The sequence below is a fragment of the Lepisosteus oculatus genome, chromosome 13 (assembly GCF_040954835.1).
Source record: "Lepisosteus oculatus isolate fLepOcu1 chromosome 13, fLepOcu1.hap2, whole genome shotgun sequence".
Taxonomy (NCBI): domain Eukaryota; kingdom Metazoa; phylum Chordata; class Actinopteri; order Semionotiformes; family Lepisosteidae; genus Lepisosteus; species Lepisosteus oculatus.
Genome location: NC_090708.1, coordinates 9,246,284 through 9,268,780, shown reverse-complemented (window position 1 = coordinate 9,268,780; position 22,497 = coordinate 9,246,284). Strand labels below are relative to the sequence as shown.

The window sequence follows — 22,497 nt, the reverse complement described above, 5'->3', positions numbered from 1 at the left end:
ACATTACGCCATGCCAAGTTTAAGCCATAAAAAAATCACCCTTCGACAGTGTGCAGCATGCGACCGCCTCGCAGGGCCCTAGAGCCGAAAGCGTTAATTTGTGAACCGGGGTGATTGACTGCGCAGGGCCCGTGTTGGCCTGAGCCCAGCCGCGCGCCATTGGCCGCCCGTCCCCGCGCCGCGCAGCCAATGGCGGGGCGCTGTCCACGAGCCGTCCTCCCCTCGGGCCGCGTGTCCCTCACGCTGATTGGTAGAAAGTTACTGTGGGAAAGAAAGTTTGGGAAGTTTCACACGAGCCGTTCGCGTGCAGTCTCAGATATAAATAAGACCTGCACGACGTTGGGCTGGACGCTCACAACGTTGACAGTCTGACAGTAAGCTCAGAGCCAGCTATAGCGCCTCACTGCCGCTCTGATAAACGGTACCGCGCATTGATAAAGGTGTATGACAAGCATTTTTTTTGTGTACTTTCCAACCCAAGACGAGGATTCTGTCTGGAAAAAAAAACAAACAAAACTGGGGGATTTTGTATTTAAAAGAAGACGTATAAAACTTAACTCGAAGAAGCAACGTTTTTTTTAATAACAAAAAAAAAAGCCCAGCACATCTGGCAACTACAGGAGGGGGAATTCACCAGGTTCTGACAGCGGCCCAAAGGTTTGTGGGATATTTGCCAAGCGAAGATGCCAGCCGACATGATGGAGAAAACATCCTCATCGCCAGTGGCGGCCACCCCGGCGAGCATGAACACGACGCCAGATAAACCCAAGACTGCTTCCGAGCACAGGAAGGTAACTATCACGCATACCGCCCCGATACCCGAGTATCTAGCGAGCACAGCAATCTTGTCACTTCTGACGGTGCGGGTCCTCCGGGTTCAACGTGTCGTTTTTCTCCCTTTTTTTTTTTAGTCCTCGAAACCGATTATGGAGAAAAGGAGGAGAGCGAGGATCAACGAAAGCCTGGGCCAGCTGAAAACTCTCATCTTGGACGCACTCAAGAAAGATGTAAGGATTCCGTCCTCCTCACCCTTTCGTAACCGCTACAAGCCAGCAGCCCTCTCCTGCATGGACATACTGTAGTGCTGTCGGCGCAGTCAACCCGTGTGCCGGGTTCCGTCCGAGAACAGGCGGCGGAGATGTGTTATTAAGCTGTTCGGCCGGAGGTCAGCAGCAATGAATGATTCTGATCTTTTTTGATTTGCAGAGCTCCAGACACTCGAAACTGGAAAAGGCTGACATTCTTGAAATGACGGTGAAACACCTTCGAAACCTGCAGCGAGCGCAGATGACGGGTGAGTTGCCTTATGTCGGCGTTTAATCCTTGGAATTATTTCATAGCTGATGTCTTCCAGACTTCCGTCTGCGGTTTAGCTGGTATTCGGCAGCAGTTTTACCGACTTGGCTCATAGCTCTGTTCCCACGGTCTGGAATTATTTATAGACACATCTTGTGGTAGTTCCGGGAGGCAGAGAGAGAGGGTGGATAAGAATTAAAATGTGTTTTTTTGTGGGGGGGGGTTCAAACTCCGCCAACATCTCCGATGCTCCGGCTGAGGCGGTGTTCTGACACTTGTGACACTTCACCGGCTACTCGTTTCGCGGTTTGGCGACGCGCCTCTTGACTTGGTGGACGAGCCCGACTAATGCTGGCTGTGCCTTCTTCCTGTAGCTGCTTTGAACACTGACCCCACCGTCCTCGGAAAGTACCGCGCAGGGTTCAGCGAGTGCATGAACGAGGTGACGCGGTTCCTGTCCACCTGCGAAGGGGTTAACACCGAGGTCAGGACACGGCTCCTGGGCCACCTCGCCAGCTGCATGTCGCAGATCAACGCCATGAACTACCCCACGCAGCCGCAGATCCCCGCCGGCCCACCGCACCCGGCGTTCGGCCAGCCCCTGGTCCCGCTCCCCGGCGCCTCGCCCCTGAACGGCCCGCCTTGCAAGGGTGGCCATGCGGGCAGCTTACCGGCGGAGGCGACGAAGGTGTACGGCGGCTTCCAGCTTGTACCGGCTACGGATGGACAGTTCGCCTTTTTGATCCCTAACGCAGCCTTTGCCCCTAACGGACCAGTTATCCCCGTGTATGCCAATAACGTCGGCACGCCGGTACCGGCTGTGTCCCCGGGCGCGCCTTCGGTCACGGCTGACTCGGTGTGGAGACCATGGTAGAAAGCGCTGTGCGAAAAAAAGAAAAGACTTTTTTTGTTCTTTACACGTAATAGCAAAAGAACTGGTTTCTTCTTGTTTAGATGCCTATTTTTTGTATGAAAGTGTATTCAAGTGAAGAGTATGCACTATATTTGTATATATTATATATGAGGGAAAGTTCATATTGAAATGTTTTGTAAAGTCAGTTTATTGAACTGCATTTTATATTCGAGGTGTCTTTTTATTATGTGATGCCAAAGATATGTTGAATGCTCTTAAGAACGTGTCTTCCTTTTGGAAGATCTAAATAAATTTTTAAAACCGATCTAAAACGCAGTTGTTGTGTCTCTTTGCACACTTTGCTGCCCTGAGCTTGAGAATCCTTATTTAATGATAAATACCTCCCCACTTCCTAACGCTGCTCCGCTAACTAGTTGGAATGGCCGAAGCCTTTTTTACTTGTAGGTCACCGCATAATGTCGATGAAGCCTTTAAAGGTCTGTGAGGCATGCTTGAGGGTACAGGGAGTTCAAATCATTCTGCTTCTGGAGATCCTCGGTTAGAAGTTGGGGAAAACCCAAACTGCGCAGCAACAGGTCGTTTGGAATTAGTATCGCCCTGAAAGTGGTAGGGTGATTTATTGCTGCTTCTCAAATTTTACTGCACAGTCGCCTTCCCCGCAGAAACTCGCTAAACCCGAAGGCGAGTGAAGTGAGCTCCGGTCAGTGCCTGTAACTACACGGCGACGTGACCCCTGAACACACGAGTCGAGCCACAACTGCACATTTTTTAGGGACTAATAACGTCTCCTGAACGTTTCCATTAGTGTGAAAAATATCAGACCTACCAACATATTTAGATATGTGCAATAGCAAAAGTCCAAAAAGCTTATCATTATCTCATCATGAGCCTTTTGCTCTTTATACCTGTATAGGCCAGATGCAGAGTGTATTTTGATTCAGGTGGGTAGCTGCGTCAGCATGCGTAGGCTGCAAAGGAACAAGTAATAGGTTTATTCCATGCTGAAAAAAAAGAAGAGAACACAACGTTTCGGCCGTGGAGCCTTCTTCAGGTGTCCAAACCTATTACTTGTTCCTGTGTATTTTGATTGACCGTTTGAACCTTTTTAAAACGCTTAAATGAGCTAACACGTGGAGGAGCAGTAATTACTTTTTGGCAGCTCTTTAATAAGCATAGGGCGAATGGTGGTGTCCCTTCCATCCTGCCCGATTCCAAATCTGGGGGCATTTTCACTTCGGATCTGCGTTCTGTCCAGACTTGACACCGCTCTTCAGCTTGTTTCGGAGAAGTCGCCAGTGCTATCCGGCCCAACTGTGCGCGCTGATAAACTGCCGCCCGCCTGCCAGTATCGAGTTACAGCCGCACACAAGCCCCAGAACATGTCCTAACTCAAAACGGCACGGATTTAAACACTTCCAGATTTCAAGTGTTGAATTCTCCGCTAAATCCCTTCAACAAGGCTTGTTGGATTTTGTCCTGGATCGGCCAGGTGTTTGACCAAATCCAGGTGTTTCCAGAAATACAAAACACACAGGAGCAGAGGGAGGGGGGAAGCGAGACCAGACAGGACAAGGAAAGGAAAAAAAAAAGTGCCGAAGACTGAAAGACATCCGGATTAAAAAGAGAAAATATTTGGTCTTTTCTTATTTGCGGTTTAAGGCTTAGTGAAGGCACTGCTGTCTTGTTGAAGAGTACGTACAAATACGATTCAATGCACTTAATTCCCCGAGGCGCTGGGGTCGATGGTCCCGATGGGAAAGCGATTCATTCTTATCAATGAAAGATATTTTAAAGAAAAAAAACATACTGTATTTTATTAAACGTTTGACTTTATAGCTCTTAAATGTTATCGATATAACTATTAGTAAGAGCAGAAGAAGACGTTATTTGTAGTAATAGCCTCATTGCAATTAAAACGAATATTTTCCTAACTCCTTCTTTATAAACGAAAATAATTTGGTACAGTGCGGTATAAATAACTCCCACACAATGTGTACAATGAAAAACGTGACACTAACCATACATGTGGCAGAAGTTCTTGAATCTTAGCGTCCTATTTTGTGTATTTATGGATGTTTTGTGACAACTATGTAATTGTTGGACCACTGGCGCCCTCTAGTAAGATTGCCCCTCATTGCAACAAGGATCTTGGGATACGGACCATGGTGACGAATCCCTTCCAGAAAGCCGACCGAGACTGTTAGGGCCGCAGCGGGAAAAAACAAAAAAAAACATTGACGTTATGAAGGCGCAAATGGTTCGGTCATGGTTTTAACATTGTCTGGTCTTTGGAAAAAATTGAGACAAATATACAAAAACACTCAAGTGTTTAAAAAACAAACAAACCCGGTATGTATTCGGCTATAATACAGTAAGTATATTTCTTTAATGCATTTTATCATATGCACGTTTTTGGCCAGCCGTTTGCAAGCAATGAAGCAGCTCTTTTGCCAAGAGTACATCTTCGTCTTTTCGTTTCGTAACGAAAGAGGTTTTGAAATTAAAATCACGGGGTACCTGGAAATCTATTAAAGCAGAATATCCATTTAGCCATTGTACGTCCACGACCTGTCTGAAATACGAATTCATGTTCGTGGTGGCATTGGTGACCTTTAAGAGGCGTTCAGAAATAGAAATACCACTTTCTCCTCTCCGCAGACCCGTCCAGGAGAGTGGCGTGGTAAACCGAGATTGCTGTAGCTCTTCTGAATGTCAGACGACTCACGCCAGGCAAGCTTTAAGGTAATAAACGTCCTTTGGGAGTAAGATGAAAGGCATTCGTCTCTGGCCAATACATTAACGCCACCGGTAGGGGGCCATACCGTTCGATTGAAGATCTTTGACAACCACAGTCTCTCACCAGTCAGGCCCTTGCCTGTTTAAATTGATGGGAATTGTCATGGATGTGTAATTGCTGTTTTAAAGAAGAAGGTAAAGCATAAACATGGCAGTGTTCCAATTGATAACAAATCGGGTTTTTTTTCCAGATCAAGGTTTGTTCCTTTTATCCCTGACAGACAGGAACATTAGTCTTGTGATTGTGTTAATTTTTTCTGGTTTATATTATATAATGCACTAAGAAAATAGTTTTTTACTGCAATGGTGTACAACAAGAGAGTTTGAACTCAGTCAATTAATGAGCAATTAAAGAATCGTAGAGCACCACAATAAAGGTTCTTTTCTTGTAAGGAACAGACAATAGAAATGCAGACTGTGACGAGTTAATCATCTTTTCTAAAATATATTAAAAAAGATCATTCGTTTATTTAGTGTGATTTTCACTTGGATCAATGGACCAGTAAGAAGGACAGAATGATCATGATTTGAATCCTGAAGCTAGAGTACAGCAATAAGTGGGTAGCTAGTCATGCTGAACGACTGAAAGAATGTTCTGATTTGTCTGTGCTGAGACAGAGGTAGCCTTCTTGTAAGAGTTTCAAAATGTTGGTACGTCTGAGGTTTCTAAATAACAGGACCAGTCTGAGTAGTAACAGAATTCTTTGCAGTGCAAGATTTTCCTTTTTGCACTTCTCTTCAAATCCACAATGGCCCTAAACAATGTTGATTTTCTTCTTTTCTGCTCCTCTGTAAACTGTGAATAATATTTAATAAGATGCAGAAAATAAAATGCTTAGAAAGATGATTTTCCAGATTCAGGTTAAGTAAAGTATCTGTTTGATGTCCTGTATGTAATATTCTCTGTGAACTAAAGAGTTAGATGAAGCATAAAGAACAGGAGGACTCACAATATATGAAAGCTCTTTCCTATCAGTTTTACAGTATTGCAGTTACTGTAATTGAAATAATGAATGAACTGTGCATATAAGACAAAGTTTCTTAGAAGTACACACTACGTTTGTCAAGATGTACTTTTAATACAAGTGGGACCTTATGTGTGTCTAAATGCAGAAGTGAATAAAGGCTGGGCTCCAAGAGTTTTGACAAAATATATACATTAAAAGAGACTTCTGGCAGAAATCTGCAGGTCTTATTGCATGAACAAATGAAAACAGCAGTACCTTCCAAGCTACATTTCAAGACTGCGAACTTGTCCAAGCAGTGCAAAGTATGACCATCCAGTGAAGGGGGCTCTCCAGATGTTTGTAATTATGGAAAGAAGAAAACAAATCTACTAACAGGCATAAAGTGTGGATAACTGCAATCTGTTTGAATTTCCATTTCACCTTTTATGACTCTGAAAGCCGGTTGATTGAAGACACATGGAGTGGAAGCCTGCAAGGACAGATATGTTTACAAGCCAGGGACTAGGAGGCGGCTTGAAGGAATCTGCATCTCAGGAAATTACTTCAGAAGCCGAAAAAAAAAAAAAACCCGACAGAAAATGCAAGTTTCCTAGCATGAGGGTCTCAGCTTCTGGTGATGCTGAGAGCGCAAGAGCCCCTGTGCCCCGGCACTGGAGACAAGTGTCTTGACATGGAGAGGCCAGCGTTTCTGGGTTCCTGCATCCTTCATCCTGCTTCTTGCTTGGTGCTACAGCTGTTGCCAACGCTGTACTTCCACTTTAACCAGCGGCCTATAAACCACTTTATGCTGCTCTCATATTTCCAGTGGTATTGTACCGACATGGTTATCGCGCACACATATAATAACCCTACTAGGGGTTAGCTGTCACTCATGTCAATTAACTTTTCCCACACTCCTAGCACACATGCAACAAACCTCTCCTTGCTTCCTCCTTGCTTCTTAAGTGCTACCATATGGTGCGATCTCTCCCTTGTCTCCCCCCGGCTCCCTCGTTGCTGTCTTTGATTGCAGCCCAGACAAGCGAAAGCTTTATGATTTAAGCCGGGAGCTCGCTGTACAGAGCCCAGGGCTCGCTCTGCGGCCAAGGTGGCGTTTTTTTTTCCTCCCCTTCCTCTCTCTCGGCTCGGCTCTCCTCCTCGCCTCTCCAAGGGTGGGTGTGTGTGTGTGTGGGTGGGTGGGGGGAGGCTGTTTTCTGGCAGGAAATGAATAGCTCCCAGATGAGCTCAGGAACCTGAGAGGTCGTGAGAAAGATGCGAACCCCTCCACAGCCGGCATGCTGCCAGCCACCCGGGGAATGTGGGATAGCGCCTTTCTGACACACGAATCAACTCCCGCTGCCTGCCTGGAAACGCTGACAGACGAGGCAGAGCAGGAGGGGGGAGCCCCTGTCCCTGCGCCCCGCCCTCTGCTCCGTCCTGCAGGCGCCACGGTCCGGAGGGGTCTGCACAGGTGGGCCACGTCAGAGTTGCCCTGCCCCGCCGGCGCGCGCCCCCGAGCCACGGGCCGCCCGCTCGTGTAGCGCACCCTGACGGCCGACATTTTGGTTACGCGGCCGTTTTGGCGTAATGGGAAGTTTGTTTGTTTTTTTTGCACATTGTGAAATTGTGTCAGCGTTCACACTTTTCGGTGGTCAGATTTCGGGGAGTGAGGGGGGGGCGGGAGTCCTCAGCCAGGCACAGCTAGCTGCGCTGGAGGGTGTTGAAAACAGAAAGCTGGGTCTAAATGAGCGCAAGCTGTAAACAGGCCTCAAATACATGATTTGTGTACAAGGATGATGATTTATTTCTGGCAAGTTCTAAAAGTAACTTTTTGTCGTCTATCTTGTTCTCTGCGGGGGGGGGTTGGCACATTTAGGAGGACAGATGTTGAGAAGTTTGCTCTTTTTATAGTATCATAAGAAACACCCAGTGTACACTGTTATTGTAAGGTTAAAAGACCTTAGTGTTACCATGTCTTTAACTTCCTTTTAATTCAAATGTTCATTTCAATCAGCACCTTAAATCATTTGTGCTTTAGAGAGGTGCGTTCAATTTGTTTGAAGATTACTGTTTTTTAATGATGACATAGTACAGGAATTGTTATGATGAACTGCATGTCACAGGTAAACATTTGGTCATGCCAGTGTCACAAATGTACAAACCACACTATCATGTATATCTTAAAATCTAGAGAATTTGTGCATAACGTTCCTTGTCTGAACTCTTGCCTACTGATCTTTCTTAGCCAGTACTGTGCTGTAAGTATTCTGAGAATTAAAACTATGGTACTTGTTCCACCTGCATGTGGAAAAATGCTGAATTTCCCTGTCTAATGGAATGAGGGTTTGTACAGGCCAGACACGGCAACCATGGTGTCCAGGTGGAAGTGGTAGCAAATCATGGACCAGCATTTAAATTTGTATTTGGAAAACACTTAATGCCCATAGGTATACACTTTGATAAACGGTGAAAGATGCCTTCAGGTTCTCTTTGGACTTGAGCTCAATGCAGCTTAATGCATTGTTTTTACTGATGTCCATCCTGGTAATATAACCCTCAATTGAGCCTTGGGTAAGTTTTCAAATCTAACAGCACTTCAACAGCCACCTGTTGACACAACAAGCAGAAACACCAAGAAGGAAACTATTTTCCTTGTTCCATCCCTATAGAACAGTTCACAGGGCTTTGCTGGTGAGAAAACGGGACTGCAGATCTGTTTAACCATAGGTAGAAGGAAATATAGGAGAAGGTTTTTAACTGCTTTAAGATTTAGAAACAGCAGAATTACGATGGAAATTGTAAGGTTTCCTGAAACAATATTGTACTCATTATTGCAGCGTTGACCCCTTTTCTGCTCTTAACAAAACATTATTACATTTTTCCAGCACATATTTGCAGTAGGATTTATTTGGGATATTTCATTTGCACGTAGACACTGTAAAGAACACATACTGAAACAAAGAATTCTATCTGTTTAGTAGCATAAGAAGTAAGGGCCATTATTGCACAGGCTCAGAAACATCCCCTGCATCTGTCCAAAGAGGCCTCAGTTTGCACTTGTGTCTTGGTCTCGGTATGATTTCCTCAAGGTCAAGGCAATGGAAACCACAGACTTAACAGATATTTGAACTTTGTGCAGATGAAAATTGAAGCAGGTGTGAGGACTGGCCTTTTCCCTCAGTTTAAATACAATCAGTGCAGTCCAAAGAGACACCAACGTTTTTATCTGGAGTGATCTAGTAACTGCTTTCACCTGGCTGTGAAAGTTTTCCTTCCTATAACTGCTGCTCTGTGCTGCATTGTCAACTCCCAAGAGGGGGAATCACCACCAGCAGCCCTTCAGATATACATGCCTTCAGGCATATTTAATATTGCCTATTAGTTCATAGGAAAGTTAATTTGGAGAATTACTGTTTGAAATGTTATCACATTGGTAGTGGTTAACACTGCTATTGTTTACACATACAGAAGTTTGAATTAAGGGTTGTATGATTGACAGTGGCACAATTTATCTCGGAGAGATAAGCTACCAATAATTTTATAAAGGGGTTTAAAAATGTGGTATTTACCTAAGCTAAAACTGAACTATTCATAATACTGGATTCAACATTTACATGTACTGTACAAAGCCTGACCTGATCTTTTTTCATATTAACTATTCGATACATGATAATGCAAGTTATCTCTTGTTAAACACTTGTTAAGCTCTTTTACATCATTAAGTATCTAAGGCAAACTGAGAATAAATAAATCTCTAAAATGAATTAGCTTTAGATGGTATTGTGTGCACTTTGATTAAAACGTTGAATCATTTTATACAGGATAATATAAGCCTAAGAAAATTGTTTACCACCATAATCTGTACTTGACAATCAGTCCTGTTTTCTGTCAGTTGTAAGTTCAACACAAGCCTTATTTCAATGGACTTTTAATAACTCCTAGATCAATACATTTGATAGATCCTAAAAAGATTGATGTTTTTGGACACAAAACAGAAGAAAATGGTTGCTCTTTGCAGGTACTCAAAACTCACTTCAAATGTTCTTAAATTCGAAAACAAAAAGCCATAAAGTGCATTATCCCACTGTTTCTCACGGTGTCTATGCAATGCTTAAGCTGCGCTTCAGTTCGTATGGCCAAGACTTAATCTCATTTCCCAGAGAACGGAATGGTGTGACTGTGACTCGGCTGGCCACTAAGATAATGTCATGCAGTGACAACAAGTGAAAACTACAATTCACACAATCTGTGTAGCACTCCCATTCTCACTGCCTACGAGAAGAGGACACTATTCCTATCTACAGTATACTAAGTTACGTGTGACTTCTTATACTGTCATGTCCTACTGGTTGCTATTCTGTCTGTCTTGCAATGCTGCAGTGGTAGTAAATGTGTTTGCCACTGCTTTTGCCAATCATCTTATCTGCATTTTCCAGCACTCTTAGTCAGTTGCTCACAGAAGGAATGATATTGGAAACCGGCACTATGGTAATGATGAAAAATATGTGGTATTCAGTTTTAATATTTTAGAAAAAGAAAAGGTATGAATGTGAAGTTAGAAAATGCTGCACGAGCACTCCAGGGTTAAATGGTCCAGCATTCTTTCGTGATGTTAGTCTTTCAGCTCCTGGCCTCTGTTGAAGAGGCAAGGTCACAGGAAAGAGTCAGAAATAAGAGCAGGGGTGTTCTAGTGAGACACTGCTGGTGGCTGAGCTGACATCTGAGGTGCACACAGCAACACACACACAGCAGGTGTAACTGCTTCGTAACGGTTTCTCAGACAACCACAGATCCTGATTGGGATAACTGAAACAAGCACACCATGTGTGATGTTTTAAAAACTGAAAGGGAGAGAAAGATCTACAAATCTTGCTTTTCGTTTCAGCTGGAGGCCCTGGGTAAAATCCTTAATTGCTCTGCTCATGTTATTGACATGAAAGGCCTAACCGACTTACCTAACATCCGTCTTTAAGGGGCTGTGGGTGACCATAAACCATTGCTTTGCTCAGCATTAAATTTGCTCTCTTAGCAATAAGGCATATCTGATCATTTCTTATAAACGCATTTCCTCTTGTTAAGGAATACCAGACCATGCTTTGCCCACTTTGTCTGCAGGCTGACATACTGCAGTAGTCTTTTTTTTTTCTAAAAAGAGAACAATCAAACCAGCACAAGTTTGTTTCTTCCCCTGAAATGTGTCCACATCAGTTTTACGTATTTAGCTCTGTTCCATTGAACAGAAGTCAAGAGCTACACACCTCTGACACTCTTGTAGGTCCTTTGGTCTTTACCTACTGTACTGTATATCTGTTAAGTTGAATTCTATAATAGTGTGGGTGAGATTCTTCACTTCCTAGCTCCTGACAGTACAATGTGCTGTTTAAGATGCCTCCAAAAGGTATGTTCTGTATCTTCAATTGGAGATAAAATCATCAGGGTTCTTGAAAGCTGATTTGGGGTGAATGTGGGATTGGGGCAGCATTGCAGGGATGCTCAGAATGAACGTTTTGAGCTAATGCCTACTCATGCTTACTTATCTGTCACCCAAGCCCGTCTACAAGCTGTGGGTGACAGGGCCTTCTCCTGCTATGCCCCAGAGCTCAGGAACTCTGTCCCAAAGGCTAGCAGAGAGTCACCTTGCTTGAGCTGTTTCAAATCAAGACCCAAAACCTGTTTTTTTAGAAGAGAGTTTACTGAACTGGTTCTGTGTGTCCCTTTCCTCCTACTGTATTCTCTACCCCCTTGTACTATTTCGTCCCATTTGTGTACTCATTGTACGTATTACTTGTATTTTTCTTTTGTTTTGTTGTTTTATTGTAAAGCACTTTGAGAAGCCACTGTTAAAGGTGCTATATAAAATCAAAGTTTTTTATTATTATTATGCTGTCTCACAATTCCTTGCAGGCTTTTATCACTGCTCTGTTGACAGCTTGGACCTCAACAACCCAGTCAGTGGTTTTCTTTTCCACAGGAAAGTGCTTTTATTTCAGTTTATCAAAACAAACAAAAAAAAACATCATTTAAAAATGTCTGAAGTGAGCACTCCTGCCCGACCTTCTCTTATACACAGTTCCAGTACTTATGGAGGAGTCAAAAACATTGTGCAGTAATGGTGAGGTGTGCAAAGATCGAAGGCTGATGGCTGTTAGACTAATTAAAGTCTCTGATATGTATGGCCTTATTTTCAGAAAGCTTTGAAGTGACAATGAAGGAGAGAAAACTGGAATATCACAAAGAAGAAAATATGAGGTGTTAGAAGATAGGTGTAGCTATTCGATTCTGAATGACTCACATTCTTGATATTTGTCTCTACAGAATATTTCCTTTCACAATTAGATAGATATATGGAGTTGTCTTTGTGCGTTGTTGCTAGCGTTTTGTTGCTGTGAACTTGCCATTAATAAATTAGTAACTTTTGTAGCCACAGGCAAGGTGGGTTGAATGAACCTTGTCCCGTATATACAGTATATTTTTTGTTTATGTTACAAAGGATCTAATAGTTTTAATCTGTGTCTTCCTTGTGTTGTTGTACTGTTTGAAATTTGTTGCCATGCTTGTCTGTTGCAGGATCTGCCATATAGACACCTTGCTCTGATGTGCAGTGTGGTTGAAACTACTGTATGCTGCAGTGAAAAAGAAAAGACACTCGTGAATTTTTCAAATTGGTTCATACGTGTGCATAATTACCATTCTATCAAAGCACATTGCATTCCAAAGCACTGGCTGGTACAAGCTTGCTCTAGAAATAAAGCCCAGGAAATTGTTCCACATACAGACATACAGGCTTTGTGTAGCTGTTTCTGTGCAGCAGGTCTGTACTAGCAAGGTTCTTGAACAAAGATTTAACGTTCATTGAGAAAAAACAGAGCAGCACCACACAGGGGCTCTGTGTGAATCCTGGGCAAATACCTTCAAATTGCTCTCTCAGTGTGATGGTGTACCACTGTACTGTTGTCGTTTTACTGTAGACCTTTATGCTGCACAAAGAGAATTGTTTGCAATTACCCAAGAGTGAGAAAGAAAGGTGTCGACTTCGTTCCTGCTTGATTAGCAGCCTGTTCAGTAAAACTGATGCCATACTGTTTTATAAAATACCCCCCCTTTTTCTACAAAGTCTGTCAAAAACGAGACCAAACATTAAGGGGGTGCTTTTTTGAGGTGCCTTGTAAATGCAAAGTCTTCTTCAATAAACATGTTAATGCTATAGTTATTTAGATGGTTCACAGAAGGGACAGACAGTAAATTTTTTTCCGTAAGCTTTGATTCTTTGAAAGCAGTTGGGATTTCTTTTGGCTGCCTTGAGTTTCAGGATGCGTTTCTTCAAACCGGATAGATTTACATTGTAAAAAAATCCAAACAAAGCAACACAAAAAAGAAACTCCGTCTTGGAAACCATCTTTGGATTCGAGCTATGGAATTTGTACAAAATACAAAGAATGCAACTGCAGCTTTTAATTACATACAGAAATAACAAAATACTATATGAATGTACAATAATGATAAACATATACTCAGATAAAATAAAAAAATCCCATATCCCAAAAGAATACTGACATTTGAATGATGAGTTTCTAAAGCCATTCACTTTCTGAATTATTTATTGATATTCTCCAGTAAAACAAAAATGTCAGATACATCTATATTAGAGTGATTGCACAGGGTTTTCTGTAAATATCAAAATATGAGGTTTTTTAACTGTAAGGGATAAATGACAAAAGCAACTTTCCTGCACACTGGAGGATCCAGAAGGAGAGAGAGCAGGTGGTGACAGGGCATACTGTACAAGAGGAGGTGAAACTTTCTCTGAGTACAGATTTAATTGATCAAGGATCAATGTTTTGTTTTCAGTGAGTGTGAAGAGATCCCATGTTTCATGATCAAGGCCAGCAATGACACTGACCTTGACAGCATGGAATGCCATCTACAGGAAACCCCATGTAACGAACAGTTCTTTCCGGACACTATGCGGACGACACAGTCCGTCGGAGTGGGGAAACACTAGGGAAAAGTAATGCAGGAATACGGGGCAGAAGACAGGGGGGCGTGTCCAAGGTGCGCTGGTGCACGGGGGAGGTGTGGCCGAGGCGAACAATCCGAGAGTAGTCCTTAGGGAAAATCCAAAACGCAAGGGTAAGTCCAAAACCAGGAGATCCATCAGAACAGAGAATTAAAAACCACGAAGGCCGGGTCGGAACCGGCGGACGGGGAACAGGAACGGGAACAGAGGTTAAAACCTTAACGGGACCAGGCGCTTCCAGGTCCCGGACTCGCACGATATGGAAATCAGATGCAGAGCCTGGATGAGCGTCAGCGCCTGGCTTTTAAGGTGGGCTGGGAATAGGGAGCAGGTGCACAGAATAAAGTAACAAGTGAAAGGGCTGGAGCACCCTTAAGGAGGGGGGACTATTATCGTGACACCCCAGTTCCAGTGGATAAAAACCTCTGTGGCACTTGGAGACCTCGTTTAGCTGAGTCACCCTTATACCATACCATTAAAACTCCGGTAACTGGCAAAGTCTATATCACCCTTGCCACTGATAATTTCAGCTGACATTATTTGAGTGTTTTCTTGTCGGATTCTCATCTTTCAAGTCGTCGCGTGAGAGGGGGTGAGAAGGAATTGTGCAGTTTAAAATGTTTTTAAGGGAAACCTGTCCTCAAAGTCAGCTCTGTTTTGCCAATTTGTGTTGACCCACCTTTCCACCTCTCATGATGTCTTCCCATAAGAGGTTCTGCATTGCTCGTGGAAAATACTAATATCCGACAAGCTTATTGAATGTAAAGTTTGTCCCCAGTGAAGTGCAGAGTACCGTTTGAAAGGGAAGGGCTTTGGTCTGACTGAAGGTATGTTAAGTGAGGAGAGAAGTGCTCTGTTAAGCTCCGGCCAGTCTTCACCAGAGCAGCCAAGTGTGGTGCAGATGAAGGGCCCTTATCTGGACAGGAGCTGGCAGGGAGAGGCAGGGGCAGTAAAAGCTCGCACTGGAAGAGAGGGATGATGGATGGGGGGTTGCCTGAGCTTCAGGTGTGCAGTCAAGTCCGGGGTTGTCAGGCATTTTTATTGTGATGGTGGTTGTGCTTGAGTTAGCCCAAAAAATGCAGTAGAAGAAGAAAAAAAGAGTCTCTTTCATCAAAAGAAGCCTGGGGTTTTCTTGGTTCTTTGAAACAGGAAACATTAAAAGAAAGTGAATGCAGGCTGTTTTTCTTATGCTAACATTCCCCCTATGTGATACGGTCCTACTCTGAATAATATATACGGCATTGTTCATCCCTAGTAAACTTCACATGAGGAAAGCAATCTTCTGGGGCCTATAATTAAGTATAATGATTTCCATCTTCTTTTATATTACATATCTAGTCTGAAACAGCAATCTGGACTTAGTACCGAGGGGAATTTAGGTAAATTGAAATGAGTGTTTGTGGGAAGCAAACAATGATAATATCAGCCTGTTCTGGCAGATTCAGTTGTTTTTGAACCAAGTGTGCCAGGAAGCCGGAAGTGTCTGTTAAAAACTACAGATGATCCCCTCCCTCCTAACTGTGCAGTGCCGCTGCAGGTTTCTTGAACTTACAACACATTTATTGCAAAGCAAACCTTGAGTAACCCTGGCCTTCTGTACTGTTTTTCAAATTAAAAAAGCCGGTCTGCAACACAAAAAAATTCCTTGCACTAGAAATGACACAGTATTGTCTGATATACTGCATGTGGGCGCTGGACTTTCTCTTGAAACGTACCAGAAACCTCTTTTGGTATGCTCTGCTGCTTCTGTGCCGTCTCCAAATTGACGTTTTCGGGATGGCCAGACAAGAAACATTTCTGGAGTGCCCTCATCCACTTTTAAACAAACCAGAGGAAAATCTGTGGAGGGGGCTCAAGCTGCCTTTATAAGTGCATGATATGCTCCGCCAGGCTGTACTATTGTGACAGTTCATTGAAACAGAACACGAACAGGAAAACATGGAGCACTTAGGTGTCCACGATGCCTGAAGCCCAGCGTGAACACGGAGAGTCGGCTTTACGTCTCATCGGTGTTCTGAAATGTATTTTGTTTGCTATCATCAGGCTCTTGTTTTGCCAACTTCCTTCTGCTGCGTGCCCAGGACCGCTGTCTGCTTGTTTCTGCTGCTGAGTTTGAAAAGTCTAGTGAAGGCTTATGGCCTGGAATGGGTCCTCAAGGAGGCTTCCTTTTTTTAGCAGGACCACCTGCGTAGCCTCTTCCTGAAGGATTAAGGCTGAAGGGAGCCCACGCTATACACTGGAGAGTGAGTGGTATGGAAAGCTGAACTGACATGAGTGTCTGAGTCTCAGGGAATCACTTGTGCCTCTGTGCTGCACAGCATCCAATAGCCTTTTCACAGAGCTGCTGCCCGTACTGTTTAATAGAGGTTGGTGCCCTTTCAGATTTAAAACAGCCATCTAAAGTTTGCCAGGCTTAGAACAATAGCCTGTAATGCCCACTTAAAAAAAAAAAACTTCTCACAAGGGATGATGGTTTTCCTGCTCTGAAACACTTCCCCGTCTTTGTGTGCTGATATGCGTCTGAGAAATTGCTATGAAAAGTGTCAAGCAGGGCAGCAGCTCCTTGCCTCGAGTTCTCAAGTCTAATAAAAGTACATTTCACAAGACATCACAGGAATGGCTTAACGACGGAGCTCATTGATTTGGATGTAAAGCAATCAATATATTTTATTTCCCTGATTTTTCTAAAGTTTCATTAAAAGCATTATATCCCTTACCTGTTGTCTTCCTCAGATGTTTAGAATTGTATATGTTATATTTAACATTTAACTCTATGAATTTGAAATTTATAGTGAAGTTTGTTACTGTATTTCCCCCCATTTGAAGGACTCAGACTTTTTGCTGAAATATTTGAGATTAAAGAAATTATTTTACTGGAATGTATATTAAGTTACGTTAATTAAACAACAAAACTAAAAATAAAACACCATTTTATTAAAATAATTTGATAGAATAATGTCAGGAAGCCCTTCCTTGGGCACCTTAACTGAGCAGAACAATGCAATTTTATTGTCAATACCTGAACTTAACTTAATTATTACTTTTTCTGAATCATTTCAGTCAAACCTAAACATTTTTTTTGGCAAAACTGGACACATTGGATTCATTGCATTGTGATTCCTATTCTTCTCTTCTTGTGGGCTTTGAGAGCTTGGTTTTATTTTTGTGGAGCCCTGAACTATTCAAGAGAAATGAATATAGAAATGAGGTGAAATGACAGGTTAAAGCAGTGAGAGCCTTTCTTTCCAAGTGCAATTAAAGACACTACCTTGCTATCAGGTTTCGGTTCTGTTTCCACTTGCTTCGACTGAACACAAAGGCCTTTAGGACACAAAACACAGGCACAAGTGATAAATGTATTGGGAACGTGTGGCCTGTCAGTTTTGGATTTACACCCCCAGTAAGCTGAAAGTACAAAAGGTGCTTTCAGGTGGCTCCCAGCTATTTTCTCCACTATATTCCCTATACCTAAGTATCAGATTTGTCTGGCTGCAGGCTGACCCAACACAGAATAGCTCATGAGATGGAGGTTATTACATTGGAGGTCAGTTGGCATGCAGGTTAGAAGGCCATGTGATTAACCACGATCCTCCGCAATGTTTCTCTATTTTGAAAAAAAAAAAACAACTCTCCATTGCCAGTTCAAGTAAATCACCCAAAAAACCTAAAACAATTTTTGACCTTGTTTTGATCGTTCTTCTCTGACCCCTAAGATGTACTGCATGTATATTTCAAATGCATTGTCAAAAGTACAGTACTTGTGCTATGTGTTTCAGATGTGTGTAAATTGTTCTAATAGTAATACTTATAGTATTACTAATTAATTAATAATAACTAATAGTTATAATACTAATAGTAATAGTCAGTACTGACTGTTGTTTCTACTAGTGTTCTTCAGATGCAGAAAATCATTTTTAAAATTATTGTCATGTGACAGTCTTTGGGTGGTTACTGTAAATGGTCTTCTTCATGATCTTTTGTTATGATTGTTTTGTAAGAGATGACGATAACAGTGTGTATGTTACAATAGTATCATGGATGTGCAAATATAGTCTTTGTGTCTATTACAACAGGAAGAGATTTATCTATTTTATAAATTCTATAACTATGGGTAAAAAGGCCCATTATTACTGTAATGACAGTAATCTTGTAGCATAAATATTCACAAGCCCCTGCCTGAGGACACTTGGACTGAAAATGGATGGATGGGTGATTGGCGATGTTTATTTCTATATATACATTATTAAAATTAGCAAAGTAATTTAAGATTTTACCCCATTTCTAAGTTCTACAGATCAAAAGATGTCTAAACATTGAACACTTTGTGGTGGTCATGATCCAAAACAGATTGTACACTGTTCTTCTTTTCATTATCATTTTGTTTCCTCTTCTCACACTGTCTGACTTGCATTTTAAAGTTTTGTGTTAAGTTGTTGTTGCTGCCTCTGTTCTGTGTTTATGTTTCGGTGATTCCTTAATGTGTTTGTATCGGAGCATACACACGAATAAGCGTTTCATTGACTATCATTGATAATTAAACTGAACTGAAAAACAGTTTACACTTTGCACCCTTAAGCTACTGGAATATACTGCGCAAGACTTGTTAGGACTCCTTCGTTCCTGAAAGCTTGGTCCTTTCTCTGATGGAAATTGATAACCCTTTCTTTTGCTTCTGATTTGCTCATTAATTATATGCACATTTAGTCTGTTTTAGGCTTTGTTTCACCTGAAGATTAATTGATTTTTCTTGGTTAATTATTTGAGCAAACACTATTGCCAAGAAATGAACCGAAAATGACCTCTCGCATCTGTGCAAATGTATAATCACCTCTATTTGACTGTTCTCTTTTCAGAGGACAAAGGTTTTAAAACTAATAGTTGTCTGAGTGGGGCTCACTTTTGCTGATCTAAGTCATTAGGGGCTGAGACTAGTTACTTTTCCTGGGTCTTGGTTATAACATCTTTGATTAAACTCTAAAGATGCAGGCATGCTACTTGGGATCACTGCTATAATTAGAGGTATTTGAACCTTTTCAGATATTTTGAAAGGGAATTGCAGTCTCAGCACCTCTGACACACACTCACAAAAAGATAACTTTGTGCTTGTAAGCTTAGGATGAATACTTAAGGAATTAATTCTTGTTTTTCTGCTTGACCTTATGTGAGCTATCCATCTTAATGGCAATGTATTTGTAGCTACTCTAGGTATGAAAGAATCAGTCCAGCACAACTACGACTGACAATCTAATCATAACTAAATGGCTGACAGTGTATTATGTGGCACACAGAATGACTAGAGATGTACGGTGTGGTCTCTTATCTCACAGAGGAATGTTGTGCAAATAGGATTAAACTACAAAATAATGGCAGGAGACAAAAAAAAATCTGGAGAATGGCTCTTGTGCTTTTGATCGTTCATGGGACACAGTAGTAGCAGGGGGAAAACTTCATTTGGCAAGATATTGACACTAAGTGACAGCATCATTGACACAAGATTTCATCTGCTTGCATTTATTTACATTATCATTTGTTTTCTTGCCATGACAATTTTAGATCTTAGAGAATATTAGGTAATTGTATATTTGTCCTTATAATTAAACAAATTACGTCACTAAACAGATCAAAACAATGCCTTAATTAATTAACACAGTTTTCACAAACTATAATAGCCTAAACTAGAATTAGGATACACTGCTGCACTGGAATAGCTGCACTAGAATAGCGCTGTGTAGAAATAGTTTTCTAAATTTACCAGATATTTGCTACTCCAAGTAAATTGTATTTTTAAATAATTCTTGCTCTTTAATGAAAAGACATTTCTTAGATATTTTTATTGCAAAGACACAAAGATTCAAATATAACATTCTTAAATAATTTAAAAGTTAGTTGTTGTTGTTAAGTGACAAAAAAGAAACATATTTAAAAACATAATTAACAATCCTCATTTTATTTTAAGAAACAATGTTGTGTTGAAAAGTAAGCTGTACTTCAAAACGCGATAATGATAATGAAGTGTGATTCAGAAGAAAAAAATCAGGTTTTTAGTAGGGAAATTATATTCTACTGTTATTTTTTACTGTCATTTCTAAGAGAAACTACCTTCTTCACATTTTCTAAGCACTTGACTGTTCTCGGACTCTAAGTGCTGAGCTCAGCGTAATCTAATAAAGGTTGAACTAGTTCAATAGACGGGCTTATAATCAGTTAGTGATGCTTAGAAAGAATCTCAGATTCAGTAGCAAAAGAGAGTCTAAAAACCTCATGGAAGACCTGAAACAGAACAGAAAAAAAGAAGTTCAGAAAATAATGGTTTCTTGAGCATAAATCTTATTCATAGCGGACAAAGTGGTCACCAAAACTCTTTCTGAAGATGGAGCTGCGTCATTATCTCGGGGCCTTTCTTCCAGGCGAGCCCTGGGACTTGATTTCTTTGTGTGTAACAGCAAGTAGCATTGGCAGGCAGGGTCAGCTCTCCACCCAGCCCCCCCATTGTCTGCGCTGCCTGCTCCTGTGTGCTCTCCCGCAGATGTGAAAGGTCAGGAGCATGCTGAGAGGCTCCATACCTGAGCTTTTGTCCCTGAGTGGCAGATAATTTAGAAAATCAAATTTATTTTCTGAACACAGGCGTTTTACGCTCTTTTTTTCCCCTTCGCTCTTTTTTTCTCTTTATCCATGTTTGTGTATTTGTATGCATGGGGTGTGGGGGGTGGAGAAGCTGTGTGTTAACTGTTAGAATTCCCACATTTCCTGAACGTGGAGCTTATAGAGGCATCTGTTCTTGACTCCTCTTGGTGTGTTTTAATGCTCGCAGCTCTGTGGCTGACTTCTGAGTTTCCAGATTTGGAGCCAAATTTCTCTGTGCAGAAAACAGAATCCTCGAAATGATTCAATTGATGAAGCCATTCCTGAAGAATGTGGGGCATTGAGTGGCCTGCCAGCTGTGCCAGCCAGGGGCATTTCTATGTTGAAATATGCCAGTAAAAATGAAAGCTATGTTTTTAAATATATGTCAGCTGAGGAATTCAGTTATGGTAAAGCGATCTGATGTCCATAATATAAAGAAATCAGTGGAAAAAATGAAATCAGATATTTAAATGAAATTGAAAACATCCTACCATACTTAAATGACTGGTGTAAAACCCAAAAGGCTTAATTTCTTCAGGAATACAATCTCATTTTATTTCTAATGTTACATTTTATATCATGTTTCTGCAAAGCGTTCATGTGATTACTATTTACAGTATGTGATCCTGCATTGCTGTCAGTGCAACTGTGTGTCCTGCTGATGGTTACTAAAAATATATATACTGTACCTAAAATAACAACAACTGATGATAAGAAGAAAAAACAGTTTAAACACTTATATGTTTTGTTCTTGAAAAGTTAAGATACATAAGAAATATAAGAGACATATAAAAAACATCACAGTAGCACACACATAGTTAGTGCACATTGATATAAATGTGAACAAGCAACTGCTTTAGCAGGATACAGAGTCACTTGTTTTTACATGTAGATTGTAATCACAGAGGTGTGTGCTATGATTTCAGCAGTGCAGAAATTCTGACACAGTCCAGGCTTTGGAATCGTTTAACAGTAACATCTTGATGGAAATGATGACTGAAATGCTTCTCCCCATCTCAAAAGACAGGCTTATTATTTATATTGTAGGAGCAAGGCAATTTTTTTCCCCTTAGTAACTGTTTGCCTAGTGGGAGTCTAGCTGCTTTCTCGGCTCAGAGAATAGAGCTACCCACTTAGCAGCTGGCTAATCGAATAAGTGAACCAGCATGGTGCCCAGAGTGCCTGAACTCTCAGCGTGAGGGTGAGGAGAGGTTCACTCGAGGTTACAGGTACTTTTTAACCCGCCTCGCAGGAAAGCTCCAACTTCCTGCTGCTAGAAATTTGTCCTCCAATTCCCTCTTTCTTGGAGAGTGTCAGCGTGGGCCCCTGATGAGAGATTTGTAGATATGATAACTCGATTAGGTCCGAGGATGGATGACATGGTGGCAGTCAGCCAGTGGCACCCAGGGAGCCTGTGATCCTGCTCCTTAACCTCTCTTCGGGAGAGAACAAATTATAACTGGTTAAATATATTACCCCCTGGCAGGGAACAAATAGCTGGCATGGGTCACAACGTGGCGTAGCTAGATATGACTGTAGGATGTAGGACTGTAGGACAAAAAACAAAAAGGAAGTCACAAGTGGCAACATGACTATCACGAATACTCATGACTATCAAGAAAGGGATGTAGTGGATGGTCTCACGCTGATTGACTTAAAACTGTGCCAGTCAGAGACTCACACAAGCACGTACGTACCTCAGCAAACACCTGGAAGTCAGGACGTTTAATCAAGTGACAAATTTAAAACTGAAATTGTATCGATGACAGTGCAAAACTAACAGTAAAACATCCTGATGGAACACAGCCCCTCCTCTTTCCCCAATAACCCGTTTCTTCCATCTCTATGAAGTCTTCATCTTTACTCTTTCCGTTTCTTTGTCAAACCATAGTGTCCATTAGCCAACAGCAGACTACCTATGGTTTCATGCCAAGAACCAGGAT

The 22,497-nt window shown here is 41.8% G+C and overlaps 1 protein-coding gene across 1 annotated transcript; it reads left to right on the top strand.

The window, feature by feature from the left end:
• Positions 1 to 313: 313 nt before the first annotated feature.
• On the top strand, positions 314 to 2,474 carry her6 (hairy-related 6). Its single transcript, XM_006637643.3, has 4 exons — positions 314 to 791; positions 912 to 1,007; positions 1,207 to 1,294; positions 1,671 to 2,474. The coding sequence occupies exons 1-4, from the start codon at positions 684 to 686 to the stop codon at positions 2,168 to 2,170; spliced, it is 792 nt and encodes a 263-aa protein (XP_006637706.1). The 5' UTR covers positions 314 to 683; the 3' UTR covers positions 2,171 to 2,474.
• The last annotated feature ends 20,023 nt before the right edge of the window (positions 2,475 to 22,497 follow it).